The 16033-nt window shown below is 37.8% G+C and overlaps 1 protein-coding gene across 1 annotated transcript; it reads left to right on the top strand.

The window, feature by feature from the left end:
- Window positions 1-2629: 2629 nt before the first annotated feature.
- Window positions 2630-14458, top strand: LOC108266841 (interferon alpha/beta receptor 2). Its single transcript, XM_017470627.3, has 6 exons — window positions 2630-2806; window positions 9561-9690; window positions 10602-10777; window positions 11067-11224; window positions 13358-13514; window positions 13911-14458. Exons 1-6 carry the CDS (start codon window positions 2725-2727, stop codon window positions 14057-14059), a joined length of 852 nt encoding a protein of 283 aa, XP_017326116.1. The 5' UTR covers window positions 2630-2724; the 3' UTR covers window positions 14060-14458.
- Window positions 14459-16033: the final 1575 nt, after the last annotated feature.

Here is a 16033-nt window from a genome sequence, read left to right as displayed (position 1 = left end):
CAAAAACGAAGACAGGCAAAGGTCAGGCAATCAAGCAAACAGACTAGAGCAGGTAAGGCAAATAATCAGAATCAAAAGAAAAACAAAACCAGAATATCAACAGCAAAGACCAGCTTGGTATAGACTAAAACAATAGTAACTGAATGCAAAGGTTGGGTGCCTGAGCAGTCTCTTTTAAAGGGTGGGGTGTGTGTGTGTGTGTGCTGCGCGTGTGTGAGTGATTGGAAAAAGGTGTGTTTGATTAGTATTCAGGAGAAGGTGAAGTGTCTGTGTGTTAGGTTGGGAGTTGTAGTCTGCGTCAGCCATGTTTGTAGTCTGAGGTGCATTCTGGTAAACAGAGTCGCTGGTTTGCTGTGACATGACAATAGCTGCTTTAATAATAGGAACTTTTCACTTGGTAACGATTGATTATATGTATGATATATACTTTGATTGATTAAGACAGATTTATTGATTTATTAAAATATTCCATAATTGGTGGATCACTGATGTAGGCCAACATAACTCCTGAAACCCTAGGGTTCACCTTTTCACAGTGGCATAAAACTGACAGAGACACTGGTTTAGGTCCATTTTGGTGATTGTTTTAAACTCAATAGCAAGATCTTTCTCAGCACACCAGCTGTGAAAACAGCAAACGGACCACACATTCTGTATAATGGTCCTGTACTAATAAACATCAAATGAAAATGGTTGCTCAGTGCATCAAAATTAAGAGACAACAGAAGACACACTGACTTGTTATACAGTTCACTGGAAAATATACATCACTCAACACAGTTAGCTGGCTAGCCAACAAAAGATGAACATGAAAGCATCTGTGGATTTTCCCCATTTTGTAGCTCGAAAATAATGAAATTCCAAGTTCCACCTTCCCACTTCTCAATTACGTCGAAGGCAGCATAAATGTTTTTATAGACACTTCAGTCTCTGGTAGGGTTTAATGTATTAAATTCATGTATTATTTCACTTCATCGGTCATCAGTGTTACATGAACTGTTCAACAGGGTGTAGTGTATTAAAACATTTTACTTTGTCAGTCACATATATCAAAATAACACTAATCATCAATGTTGCATGAACTGTTCAACAGTATTTCATGTTTACCACATGAAATATTACTTTTCACAGTGGAATCGCAATATACTTTTCTTTATTTTTATGCCAGTCCTGCAATATTTTCCAGGTCTTGTTATCTACATACATAGCAAATAATTGTTATGATGTCTTCACTTGCAGTGCTATTTTTTTCCACTGATTGTGCTGCCTAGATCATGCTCAGTATTGGCTATAATGTTGATTGTAACTCAATGTTAAACAGAAAGGCTGTTGGTTTCATTTCATGTTATGGTTTACACTTCCTTAGAAGCATGACCTCACCATTACTAGCTCCTGTAAGCTGTATCAGGATCTGTTGTCACCTCTTGACTGTTTTCTAAGTCAAAGGCAAAGGTTATTTCACATACAGGAGTGCTACCATTGTAACTCTGATGTTCAAAAAGGTTCGTCAACATGCTCGTGTGTTTATTTTTTTTCTTATGCTTTTTAAAAGCATGTTTGTATTAATATCTCTGTAAGTGATATAATAATATATATAGTTTTTTTTCTCTCTCTGTCTTTGGAATATCTTGGGAATAAACTATATGTATGTACAGCTGTATTTAGTTTGGGTAGTACAAGTCCTGTTTGTTAACTGGCATTTTAGAAAATTCGATTTTTATTTGAGTTGCAAATGATGCTAAAAAAAAAACTATGGGATCAAGAAGAGAAGGTATATTACAGTAGTAGGGAACTACATGGCTAAAGGGCTCACAGGGGTGAAATCAGTAGAAACAATTTCATGCTGCAGAAATCCTAAAGACAACCCAAAATCAGGTTTTCAAAGTTGATGAGTTGGCAGCAGGACAAATGGGAACGTGTAAGGATCTGAGCTACTTTGACATGGGCCAAATTGGATGGCTAGAGGACTGGGATAGAGAAGCTCCAAAATGATAGGTCTTGTGGGGTGTTCCCAGTATGCAGTACCTATCAAAATTCAAGCACACCAGGTGCAACTAATGAAGTCCTTGATTCGTTGCATCAGGTGTGCTTGAGACAACATCTGTTTTGCATATTTGTGCTGTTGTGAGGGATTCTATTCAGAGGGTTGAATAATTTTGAAACTGGAGAAATCATTATAAGTTTCATTTTCAGCTGAATTTGGGGAAACCACTTGAAGCATTCGTTGTGTTGAACTATTTCAATTGCTTTTGTTTGATTTGTTTATTGTAAACAGCTGAAAGTCAAAAAGCTAAATTTAGACAATAAACCTGATTTGCAATGGGGGTTGAATAATTTTGATTGCAACTGTATATAATGCCATAATGTTTTTCACATTCGTGATAATGGAATGAATTAGAACGTTGTCTTTTATCTTTGATCAGTACAGTATTTTAAAAAACACTTTTGGATTAGCAAAAGTTAAGGAAAGGACATTATATTTGTGAAATATGTGTGTGTATGCGTGTGTGTGTGTGTGTGGTAGTGTGTGTGTGTGTGTGTGTGTGGTAGTGTGTGTGGTGCTTATGATATCTCTGTGCAGGGAGGGACTTGTGGGGAAATGGAAACTTAGTTCTCCCCAGCACCAAAACAAACCCATCCTCTGATGTTTAACACACACTAGTTCACACACCTCACTTATGCAGAAACACATCCACACATGTTAAATAATAACAAACACCCACAATGCGGTCAACCAAGATGAACTGCACGCGACAGCACGGGATACTGATAGTGTGGACAATTTTTTTCTTTTTAATACTGGAAGGTATGGAAAACTTTTATGTTTATCTCTGATTGTTTTAAATGGGAGTTTTACAGATTGACAACTATTTTGGTTTCCTGCATCTAGGTTTGCAATTATTTATAAGAGAAAACATTAAACACCATTTAGTACTGATATAGCAGTGCAGAAATTATTTTCTTACAGTAAATTTATTGTATAAACATTTTCATTGTGCTCAGAGGATAAGATTTAGTCTTTTGTGTTTTATGTAACCCTGAAGCTGCATGACAAACCTGGATTTTTTTGCAATCTGAGTACATGCTACATGAGATTTAAACTTACATAATCAGCTCCTGAATAAGTATTCATGTGAACACACACAACATGACTATGCCTATAAAGCCCCTGGCAACACAATTTCAAATGTAAACAAACAAACAAACAAACAAACAAACAAAAAAACCTGTGAAAATAGAAATCTGACATTCAATAAGCATTTGTCAATGGTAAACTCAAGAAATACAGTCCCCCCTGATACTATTGGAACAGCAAGGCCAATTAATTTGTTTTTGCTGTAGACTGAAGACATTTGGGTTTGAGATCAAAAGAGGGATATGAGATTTCTTTTTTTATTTCCTATATATACATCTAGATGTGTTAAAGAACATAAAAGATATAACTTTTGTATCAGACCACCCAATTTTTAGGTGAGCATAAGTATATTAATAGTCTTAATTAATAGTATATTAATAGATAGTCTTGAAGCAAATTAAAGTTAGTAGCACTTGTATTTAGTTGCATATCCCTTACTTGCAATAATTGCATCAAGCCTGTAATGCACTATCATTGTTGGTTCCTTCTTTTGTATTGCTTTTCCAGGCTTTTACCACAGCCTCTTTCAATTGTTGTTGTTGTTTTTATCCAAAGCGACTTACAAATGAGAAAAATACAAGCAACGCGATATATCAAGCAGAGAACAATACAAGTAGTGCTACCATACAAAATCTATTAATTGAGTTCCAGAGGAAGCAAAGTGCACAGAGAAGAGGAATAAGTGCAATTTTTTATTATAATTTTTTTTTTTATTATTATGAGTTGGTTAGGTGTTCGTGGAAGTGGTGGGACTTTAGCTGTTTTTTGAAGATGGTGAGAGATTCTGCGGTCCGGATTGAGATTGGAAGTGCATTCCACCACTGTGGAACAGTTAGCGTGAAGGTTCTGGAAAGGGACCTTGTGCCAAGCTGAGTGGGAACTACTAAACGTGAGTCGCTAATCGATCGCAGATGGCGAGAGGGAACGTAGGCCTTCAGGAGAGAGTTGAGGTAGGAGGGTGCTGTTCCTGACAAGGTCTTGTAGGTGAGCATCAAGGCCTTGAACTTGATGCGGGCAGCTACAGGAAGCCAGTGGAGGGAGATGAAGAGGGGTGTGACATGGGTTCTCTTGGGCTGGTTGAAGACGAGGCGCGCTGTAGCATTCTGAATCATCTGAAGGGGTATGATGGAGCTGGCTGGGAGGCCTGAAAGCAGTGAGTTGCAGTAGTCCAGTTTAGAGATAACAAGGGCCTGGACTAGTATTTGTGTAGCCTGTTCGGTGATGTAGGGTTGGATTTTCTTGATGAGTTGGCAGTGTGTTTTGGATCATTGTCTTGCTGCATGATAAAGTTCCTCCTAATTAATTTGGATGCGTTTCTCTATAAATTGGCAGACAAAATGTTCCTGTAAATTTATGTAATCTGAATTCATTCTGCTGCTACCATCATAAGTTACATCATCAATAAAGATTAGTGAGCCTGTTCCAGAAGCAGCCATGCTGGGCTACTTCCTCCACCATGTTTCACAGATGAGCATGTATGTTTTGGATCATGTGCAGATCCTAACTTTCTTTCTCCACACTTTGGCCTTTCCATCACTTTGGTAGAGGTTAATCTTGGTTCCAGAACTTTTGTGTCTCATCTCTGTACTTCTTTGCAAATTCCAATCTGGCTTTCCAATTCTTACTGCTGATGAGCGGTTTGCATCTTGTGGTATGGACTCTAGATTTCTGCTCTTAAAGTCTTCTTTGAACAATGAACTTCTTTGAACTACTTTGAACTTCCCCTGCCATGTGGAAAATGGAAAAGCAAAACTAGTTTTAATTGTCATGATTTAGGGGCGGAGATGGATGCAAGTGCAGATAAATGTTTAATAATAATCAAAACAAACACAAAAGAAGCTATAAACACATGGCAAAAACACTAAGACATGGAATAAAAAATATATATATACACACAGTGCTTGTTAACTAGAATGTGTTTCAGGTGCAGGTGGCCATGTGACCATGATGTAATGCAGTGGTTCCTAGGAGCTGTAGTCCAGAGTAGCCTCCGGGGATATCCATGACAGAACCCCCCAGGAGGGGGTCCTGAATACCCAGAGCAGAGGTCCCCAAGTATTCGACAGTTCCCTTGAATGTCATCGCTTGCAGGACCACAAAGAGGATTCTTGGCATGTTCTCTGTGGTACGGACGTGGGGTGGTCTCTTCCATACCAGAGAGAGATCACAATGTCCCTAGCCTGGCTTGGGCATGGAGCGATAAGTCACCGCGTAGCCAGCATGGGGCTCGAAACTAAAGTGGGCCCCGATGGGGGAGAGACATTAACCACTGAGCTAGAGGGGAAGTGACGCTCTCCCGAGGCCCTAGAGGGGAGTACAGTACTCCACGAGGCCAGAGGAAGGAGAGAAGTTTTCCGCAAGGCCAGATGGGGGAGCGATGCTATCTGTGAAGCATGACGGGGGAGCGAAGCTCTCCGTGAAGCATGTGGTGGGACCGATGTCCTCCAAGGAGCAGGAAGGGGGAGCGAAGCAAAGAAAATGAGTGACATCTTCAGCCGAGCAGGAAGGCAGAGTGATGTCCTCAGCTGAGCAGGAAGGTGGAGCGATGTCCTCAACCAAGCAGGAAGTCGGAGCAATGTTCGAAGTGGAGCCTGGCGTAGTGACGTTTGAGGCGGAGCAGGGATGAAAAGCAGAGCTCTTGGCCGCACCGGGAGGTGGAGCAACATTTTCAGCTGAACAGGGAGACTGAGAGGTGTCTTCAGCTGAACAGGGATGCTGAGCGACGTCCTCAGACGAGCAGGGAGGCTGAACAACATTCTCCATCGACACAGCAGGCTGAACGAGATCCAAAGTGGGGGAGGGAAGGTGGGAGATGGTTCCAGCCTGGTTGGAAGGCTCCTCCTTGACATACCCCATGATGGTGTACATTATGTTGACTATCTATTACTATACTTATGCTCACCTCAAAAATTGGGTGGGCTGATACAAAAGGTCATATGTTTCATGTTGTTTAACACATCTAGATGTAAATATAGGAAATAAAAGATGAACTCTCATATCCCTCTTTTGATCTCAAACCCAAATGTCTTCAGTCTACAGAAAAAAAACTAATTAATTGGCCTTGCTGTTCCAATAGTATCCAATTTTCATTTTTTTTTTTTTTTTTTTTTTTTTTTTTACATTTGAAATTGTGTTTTTATAGGCATAGTCATGTTTTGTGTGTTTACATGAATCACTTATTTTTTTATTACATTTACAGAATTTAGCAGACGCCCGTATCCAGAGCAACTTATAGAAGTGCTTTGGCGTCTCTAACAAAAACACATCCTCATGCTGTGGTAAGAGCTATGAGAGCCGTGGTGTCAACTGTGGTGCCACAGTGAGCGCTGACTCTTATATGGCTGACGAGCTGAATACTTTCCATGTGTGCTTTGAGGCTGATCACGCTAGCATTAGCCTGCCAACTAGTGCTACGGAACGAAACATCTCTGTTAGCGATGATCGCACAAACACCATCTCGGAGGATGAGGTTCGGAGGGCTATGAAGCATGTGAACATCAGGAAAGCGGCCAGCCCTGAGAGCATTTCTGGCCGTGTACCTGTGCTGATCAACTAGCTGGCTTGTTTACTTATATCTTCAATGAGTCCCTAGCTAAGTGTGCGGTCCCCACCTGCTTTAAAAAAAATCTGTAGTTATTCCTGTGCCAAAGAACAATAAGCCCTCTTGCCTAAATGACAATCATCCTGTAGTTTTTTGAGAGGCTTATCAAAAACTCCATCTGATCAACCATTCCTGACACCATCGATCCACTCCAGTTCACCTACCACTCCAATTGTCTACTGAGGATGCAATCTCTCATGTCCTTCATACCACTCTCACCCACACAGACAAACTGCTCAATCCAGGATGCAAAGCCCTGCAGAGAATGGAACGCTTAGCTGAGTGCATCTCTGGGCAATGGCGGCATTTCACAAAAACCTAGGGTATGGCATAATTCCCTCTGGCCATACAACAACGAAATTCCCAAGTAACGGAACCATAAAACCACATTATATCTAAACAAAATGTGTACAAAAATCCACCATACTAAAAGAATGAACAGAGTCCATGGATATGCATGTGCCATGGACATGCACAGACGTGTACTATACAACAATACACAAGCAATGCTAACTCTGAAACAACCTAAGCTTTAGGCAGTGCAAAGTTGGTGACAAGCTTATACAAATCAAAACATTTCACCAACTCTTTCTCCACAGACATGAGCATTAAGTGACTTAGTCTCTTCTTATTATTCCTCGGTCCTCGTTCTTTTCATTGCTGCTTCCCCCATTCTCCTGCTTACTATTTAATTTCTTTGTTTAAAAAAATCTAGAGAGGATTGTTTAGGCCTGCTTCTTTTCATTTTTAATTTAGTATGTTGACGGCTAATCCAAAAGAACAAGTGATTAATTAATGCAAGTAACTTCAACTATGCAACAACACTGGAACTGGAAGTAAAATCTTGATTTATCCACAGAGAAAATTATTAAAACTATTACTTTTGCAGTAATGTTATACATCTGGCATGAGGATTGAGGGTGGGTGAGATTGATATGTGATTTTATATGCTCATATGTAAAATCTGCCATTGTGATTTCTACATTGTTTAAAAAAAAAAATTGTCAAATTGTCAAAAATACCCATAAAGAACTACACTACCCGCAATCATGAAGCGGGATCCAATCAGAGAAGTCGCCGTTAAGATCATAGCAGCAGCACTCATGATGTAAATCTTTTCTGGATGATTAAAATGCTTCAGCCTCACCAGAAGTAAGATGTTTGGAGAATCGGGAGACCAAGAGCGAGGGTATAGTCAAAGAGGTGGTTTATTATGCGCGCAGAGACACCCTGGGCACTACAGAGTATTGTAGTCTCAATCTTAGACCAAATATTAGTTGGATACAGTTGGCTTTTGTTCTCAGATGTACGTGCAAGCAACATACCCAAGGCCAGTTAAGGAAAACATGTGAGAAAAACACAAGACAAAAGACAAAACACCTTGACAAAAATATACTCAAGGACAGAAATCCAAAAACTTCATGAGAACATGAGGAAGCATAAATCACATTGAACTGATCTTAAATGATTGACTCATAATAATAGAAAATAAGGAAAAATATTTCACACTCATCATGAAAGACCTCCTGCTACCATGAATTGTCCCTATTAGGAACCTAGCAATGTTCAGAACTATTCTTCTAAAAATATTTGGATTATCTTTAACAAGCATCATCATGTTGCTGTTTATTTCCATTGTTTTTTCTGAATGCCAAGGTATGGCAACTGCCGTATTCTGCCATATGCAAACGCTGCCCCTGTCTCTGGGTCTACACCAGGTGGTGCAGTACAATAGCTGCTAAAATCAATAACTGTCTATTTTGCCTGCTGCAATCAGGAAAGCGCTACCATAGACTGATGGTTAAAACTGAGAGGCTCAGGAGGAGCTTCTTCCCTCAGGCCATTAGCCTCCTCAACACAGACATGTCCACCATACAGATCCCTTAGGACAGTGGTTCCCAAACTTTTCCAGGAGTTAAGCCCCCCTTAACTTTTCCAGCCCCCCCAAATGGCATTAAAATTTGATCGAGGCCCCCCTTTTGCAAGATGTCTTTAAAACACATTAAAAATACAGACTTCTGAATATATCCCCCTTTTTTTTTTTATTAATAATTACATCTTACATCTTTACATTACATTAGGAATTGATTGTGTGTGTGCGTTATATGTGTGTCTGAGAGTGAGAAAGAGAAAACATACATTTATTTTTCACACCAAATTGTTGAGGCCCCCCGGGCGCCCCTTGGCGGCCCCCAAGGGGCCGCAGCCCCCACTTTGAAAACCACTGCCTTAGGATTCCTTACTGACTCTACAGTCACTCTGCACTCCACCAACACTATGCACACTGCACTTTGAATTTTGTATTGTTACTATATATAACATACTGCATATTTTGTACATCCATTTTTTGCACATTCTCTGCTTACGTTGTACATCTCTTTTTGCACAACTTACTGTACATATACTTCTTATTTCTCATTTTATTTCTTATTATTTCTTATTCATTTCTGATTTTGTATATTTTAATTTAGTATTTAATGCACAACGTCAGTAAATGCAAATGAGCTTTGCTTTGTGTCAGGAATGGGTTTTGCACTTTACAGGTGATCAACATATGCATACGAGTAACAAGAAAGGCAGCGTTTCCAAAACTTTTGTAAATCTGTTGAAACATTTTAGTTTGCTTTGGCTTATTTAAAACCTTGTTTGAAGTCTTCTTTCCATAGATATTGGTAAGGCCACATTCTGGCTCTTTCCTTTGTGTGTGTGTGTGTGTGTGTGTGTGTGTGTGTGTGTGTGTGTGTACTCCATTTTAACTAGTTTATCTCCTTTTTTCTTTTTCTTTCTTTTTTTTTTATTTTATTTTTTTTAAATATTTCCCAGTGCACTGTTCACTCACCTCTCCCCAAAACGTATCCATCGTCTCCTTTAATCTGGAGCACAAGCTCACATGGACACCAGGTCCTGGCACAGCAGCTGTCACACACTTCAGAGTGCAGAGCTATAATCAGAAGTAAGTTGAAGCTCCTGTTACACCAGATCATTTCTCTAGATAGCAATACATTTGGAGCACTGATCTTTAACTCAAGTACAAGTTTAATATTGTTATGTGTTTATTAATACATCAATTAAATTGTGATTATTAGAGCTGAATAAGATTACCTATGTACTTCCACAATCTTCACTGTTCTATCCTGTAAATGTAAACAATTGTTCAAATAGAACATATCAGCAAACATGAATTTCATTGCCTGTTTATTGTTGCAGTACTTCATATTTTACTTATAATTTGTTATGCCTTCCACATCTAGATAAAAAGTTGTGGAAAAAGTATTTGCCCCTTCCTATTTTGTTCTATTTTTGCGTATTTGTCACACTTAATTGCTTCAGAACTTCAACTTCTATAAGACAAAGGCCACCTGAGTAAAAGCAAACTTTAGTTTTTAAATGAACATGTAATTTATTTAAGAAAAAAAGTTATCCAACACCAAAAAAGTAATTGCCCCCTTAGTTACTTGGCCAAATACTTAACCAAATTTAATTGTTAATTGGGTTCAGTTAGATTAGACACACCTAGGCTTGATTCCTGCCAGGCCTACTGAATCTAAACATCACTTAAATAGAAACTTTCCAGCAATGTTATGCAGGCTAAAATGTCTCAACAAGCAGCACACTATGCCACAGTCAAAAGAATTTCCAGAAGAGATGAAAAAAAAAATTATTGAAATATATCAGAAAAGGAAAAGGTTATAAAACCATCTGGTGAAAGGTGAAAACTAGTACTCACCAAAATAATAATAATTTTTTTTAAAAATTATTTTTAATAATTGTGACAGGCATGGTTCTGAGTGCTCTGAGTCTCTAAAATGGCCTTTTATGCAATTCAGTAAACAAAGTGACAGCTCTCCTATATGCCCACTCAAGGAGAAAGCTCTGGATTTCAGTGAAGAGCTGTTCTGACTTACAAATTGGCGAGTCTTGTGATTTGACCACAACTTTCAACGAAACGTTTGGTCATTATCAAGCCCGAGTGCAAGCATTCAGTCAGGACCAGGAATCTAACTGGACCACATCTAAATTCTTTACTCCCCTGGTGGACAGTAAGTAACTCTTACCTTGCAAATATTTTTCTAAGAATCTACAAGTTTTTGTAGATTATGCTGCTAAAAAAAAAGTTAACCGCATATAGAAAGTGTAATTGTGTGATTTCAATGGATTTATATGGAGTTTACATTTTACTCACACGTGTGAGTGAAAGGCTCACAGACTGTGAGGATTCAATCATGTGTGGATGCGCCAGTCTATAATCCACACCACAATCTGATAAACCTAATAAAGTGGATAGAATCTCCATGTCTCCAACTGATTTCTGACCTTTGACCTTTACAGCAACTCTGGGTCCTCCACTTGTGTCGCTAACCGGCTGTGGAAATTGCCTCCTGCTGAAACTAAGTCCACCGCTCAGTGTGGAGCAAAAACATGACCCACTGACATACCTTTATCAAAGGTATACTGTCAATGTGTCCAGAACTAGAGACAAAGCACAGGTGAGTCTGGCATGTTGTCCCAAATCAGCTTCATGATCACTAATGCATAAGAATTCACAAACGACAAACAATTACAGTAAATAAGAACTGGAGCAAGCTATGCAAGTTTCAGTTAGGAGGTGAAGCCAGGTGCATCACTTCCTGTTGGCTGTTTCCTGTATTGGGTATTGCACTCTTCATGATAGCTGTATAGATGAAAGCATTAGAGGCAACAGCAGAAACAAAAAACACTTAAAAATGAATTATTTTGAAGATATGAATTGATTGTAAATGTTGGTCTTGATGACATTTTAGTCATTTTCTAAAATGACATGAACATGAAAAGGAAAGATGTGAAAATAAGATATAATGCTTCAGACAATCTTAGAATTAAATAAAAGTTTACAAGTGGACTATTTTATAGCATGTTCTGTTATGTAGCTGAACTGAAATGAGATGCAGATAACCTATTTACACAGAGGCTTTAGTAGGCTTGCCATAAATATGTAGTGTCAGTGCACATCTCTCTTTAAGAACAACACTTTACCAGGTAAGTGCTGCTTCTTCTATGTTTTCATTGGTTGTCACAATTGTTTCTGCCCCTACACATGTACTCATAGGCTACTGTCTGTCAGAAGGATAGAGAAAGAGAAAATTTGGAATGCACTTATAATGAAACCATCAACAATATTGAATTGTCCAAAATAACACTGATAACTCAAACTCAAATGGCCACAGAACCCTTGACAGAGTTCAAAGAGGGTAGAAATGTCTTGTTGATGAGATAGGAAGACTATGGTAACTCAAATAAGCACTTTTTACAACTGTGATGAGCAGAAAAGCATCTCGGAATGCTCTTCAACCCTTGAGGTGGATGAGCTACAACAGCAGACAGTTCCTTTCATGTCAGACAAGAACAGGAATCTGAGGCTACCAAGGGCAGAGGCTCACCCAAACTGGACAGCTGGAAATTTTCTACATTTTCCTGTAGCCTCAGATTCTTGAACGAATAAGCAGGGTACGGGTGAAAGTGGCCAGTGTTTGTATTTAACACACTGAGCATGTTGTGGAACAGGGTAAAGCATCCAATCACTTGGTTATCAGTTTTTAAACTTTTAAAGGCACAACTACAACCAAGTAATTCATTATGTCTGCAACAGTGCAACCCAAGTGAGATAATCAGATCATATGACCTCAAGGCAAAGTGTAAATATCACAAAAAAGAACAACAGATTTTAGGGAAATTAATCCATTTGAACCTCTTTTTAGGAGCAGAATTGGGGAGTTACATATGTTCCAGTCAAGGTTAAGGTGAACGCTTGATAGCGTTAAGATTCCTTCAGATTTGTCATGAGATTGAGTTGAACATTACTATGTTTCTTTCTTCTTTATCTTTCAACTTAGTTTTATTTCTGTTCACTCATTTCATATAATTTAGCTTGATGGATCCAAGTAGTTTTACTAAACTCTATTAAAAGGGATATTTTTTTATATAACTCATGTTAAAAATTATATATATATATATATATATATATATATATATATATATATATATATATATATATATATATATATATATATATATATATATATATATATATATTCTGCATTCTTTGAAATTAACACTTGTCATTGTCAAAAAAAAAAAGTCACTTTGACTGTAAGCTCATGAGGCATCTTTTCCTCTCTATGTAGCACAAAATGAATTTCCTTTGCTTGTAAACAGCCTTCTCTATCTCCTAAGTCAGACATGGGGATTTCTACCTATTCACAGCACACGTTGGTTTGTGGTTGCTATGGAGAGACAAAGAGCAAGTCTGTAAAAGTCTTCATGGAAAATATGTTACTTTTTAAAGCAAGGCTTTTATGCAAATGCAAAGTGAGGGTGTTTTTATCTAAATTGTTCTTGCTACATACCATGATACAAATCTAAATATATACACCAGTATGTATCGGAAATTTTGTTCAGTATGTTGAAAATAAGCATTTCTTCATGCAGGTACAGACAGAACCCTACTGTTTGTATTTTTCTGCAAATGCTTATGGAACACTTCAAATATGCAATATTTGAGTGATTGTAATTTAAGATTATATGTTACTGATCTATTATTAAATGCTACTTAAATTTTAAAATATTTTGTTTGAATTTCTCAGTTTGTTATGAAGGCATCCAATGGAGAGAATCTGATCAACTATCTAGAGCCCGGAGTGGAGTACTGCATCACAGCCATTGCAGTAACAAGCTTTAAAAACCTTGTACTTCCTTCTGATCCTCAGTGCACCTACACAAGTTCTCAGCCACTCAACACAGGTACAGCTGAATTCATTAGCACAGAACATAGTTTTCTGTCACTTTTGTCTTTTGTCTTTTCTTTTCTTTTTTTATATGCTTAAAGACACAGAAAACAGTAGATCGTATTTATGATGTGATAACAGTACAACTTTATTTTTATTATTATTATTATTATTATTATTATTATTATCATCATCATCATCATCTTAACTGGTAACTTGTATACATCACATTATACCTAGTAAGGTTTTCTATGCAAAGTAATCTAATGTTTTATCTATTTTAAAAAATCTTTACAGCATAGAGAAAAGGCAAAAAATAACCATAGCCTACAACAGCTGAACTCATTTGCAAGACTCTGTACCTCCAGTATATGTGAGACAACAGATTCATTTTATTCCTTGTGTCCCACAGTGGCCATGTTTTTGAGCGCCCTGTGCGCAGTCTTCCTCTTGGTGTTGCTCCTCTGTGCAGGTCTGATCTACACTGGCCAGTTTGGTAACTTCCACACAACACTACTAAGAGCTTTAGTGAGTTTCTTACCTTTTCTGGAAAGAAAGTGAGAAACTTATGAAATGCCGTTGTATAATTGATTTTAACATGGACCAGATCCAGCACCAGATCCTTCACATAAAGGGTGAAGTGCTCTTAATGAAAAATAATGAAATATGAAGCTTTTGCTGATCTCTCTCTCTCTCTCTCTCTCTCTCTCTCTCTCTCTCTCTCTCTCTCCCTCTCTCTCTCTCACTGCAAAACATTCCATGTTTCTCTAATCCTTTGTGTGGTGGGCCTTCCAAACCCAAATAACATGACGAGGCTGCTAACATTTCTACATTTTTGTCCAGTTGAAGATGTTAGAAAAGGTTCTCCAGGAGACTTGTTTTTGCTGCTTTATTTTTGCTTCTCTTCTCTTGAGTACAAGAACAATGAAAAATAAAGAAATAAAAAATAGATGACAAACACTACTTTCATCAGGTCAGTTGCTTCCTACATCATGCATCATACATTTAAGGGCAATGTTGCAGTAGATGTGTTTCCTTACATTTAGATATATCAGTTGGAGTGGTTTTTGTCATAGAATCTTTTTTAACTGTGATCATAATCCATTTCCCCCAAAGTGAATATAAATATCTGTAACGTATACATTTACGATATGCCTTATTACATGAAGTATATTACATACTACTTGTACAATTTCAAACCACTGGGCCATCGGAGGATTCCACTGCAGCCATTTTGGAATAATAGCTTTTCTGCTCACTGCCAATAATATCTTACAAGACTTGGTCTCTCCAGCCAGTTTTCACACTAATCTCACTCAATTTTTCCAGCAGAATTCTCTGAAGGTCCTAGAGTTAATGCACTACCGAGACTATTACTGAGACTACTGAGTTAATGGTAGTACTCTGCCATATGTCTTCCAGTTCTACTTCTGCAATTTGAGGGTTCATTTCAGGGGGCAATTCTAAACCTGCACGTTGTCCTGCTCTCCATTCTTACCAGATTGACAGCATCTAGTTTAACATGCAAAACAAAACAGGATCAATGAAAATGGTATGGAACCATTTGAGGAAAATCTAACCTTTAGAATTTTAGATATTATTCCATTATTATTAATATTTTCTTGTTTATATAGGAATAATCATAAAATTATTTTAGATGGGTTTTTAATATCAACAATATACTTTGTATCACTGTTTACCAATAATGGTTGCTTCAACAATGCTGGAGTAATGTTGAGTGATGTTCATTGTAAGCGTAATGCCAGACCTCCAGTGAAAAATTTCAAACTATACATTCTCAGAGGGATAAAAAAAAAAATCTACTTCTTTTGTAAACATGCAATCAATACACATTTAAAGTCAAGAATAATGTAACTCATTTTCTGTCATTTTTTTCAGGCGTTGCATAATATAATCTTCAAGAATGGACCATAAACTTGAGTGAAACAATGAATTTTGGAAGCTCATCAATTATTCTTAGTTAAAGAGTTAAAGTCTTCGATAAAGTCACGAACTATAGTCAAGGCTCTGAGTTAGTGATCAGAAGGTCAGGGTTCAAGCCCCAGCACTGCTAAGCTGCCACTTTTGGGTCCTTGAGCAAGGACCTTAAGCCTTTCTGCTCCAGGGGCACCATATCATAGCTAACCCAGTACTCTGACCCCAAATTCCTAACATGCTGGGTTATGCTAAGAATTCATTTTACTGTGCTGTAATGTATATGTGACAAAGACTTTTTCTTCTTCTTCTAAGAGCTAATCTTTTTGGTTTGGTAAGTTATACAATGTGGAAAAATACAAAAAGAAAAAAACTGATGGATAACAGGTCATTGATGTGTCCGTATATCAAATGTGTCAATGGCAAAGTAATTTTTGACAAACAAACAAAATGGCAGAGGAAAGGTAGTGCAGTAAACTGCACATGTTCTCACAACTTCCTTGTAGTCATCCCAAAAATGGCAAAACATAATCGTAAATATCTTGGTGGTATACGTCTATTTATTTACATCATATTTTTTCTACACACAGTGTGTTTATC

This window comes from Ictalurus punctatus, chromosome 6 (genome assembly GCF_001660625.3).
Source record: "Ictalurus punctatus breed USDA103 chromosome 6, Coco_2.0, whole genome shotgun sequence".
Lineage (NCBI taxonomy): Eukaryota > Metazoa > Chordata > Actinopteri > Siluriformes > Ictaluridae > Ictalurus > Ictalurus punctatus.
This window is presented reverse-complemented; position numbering and strand designations above follow the sequence as displayed.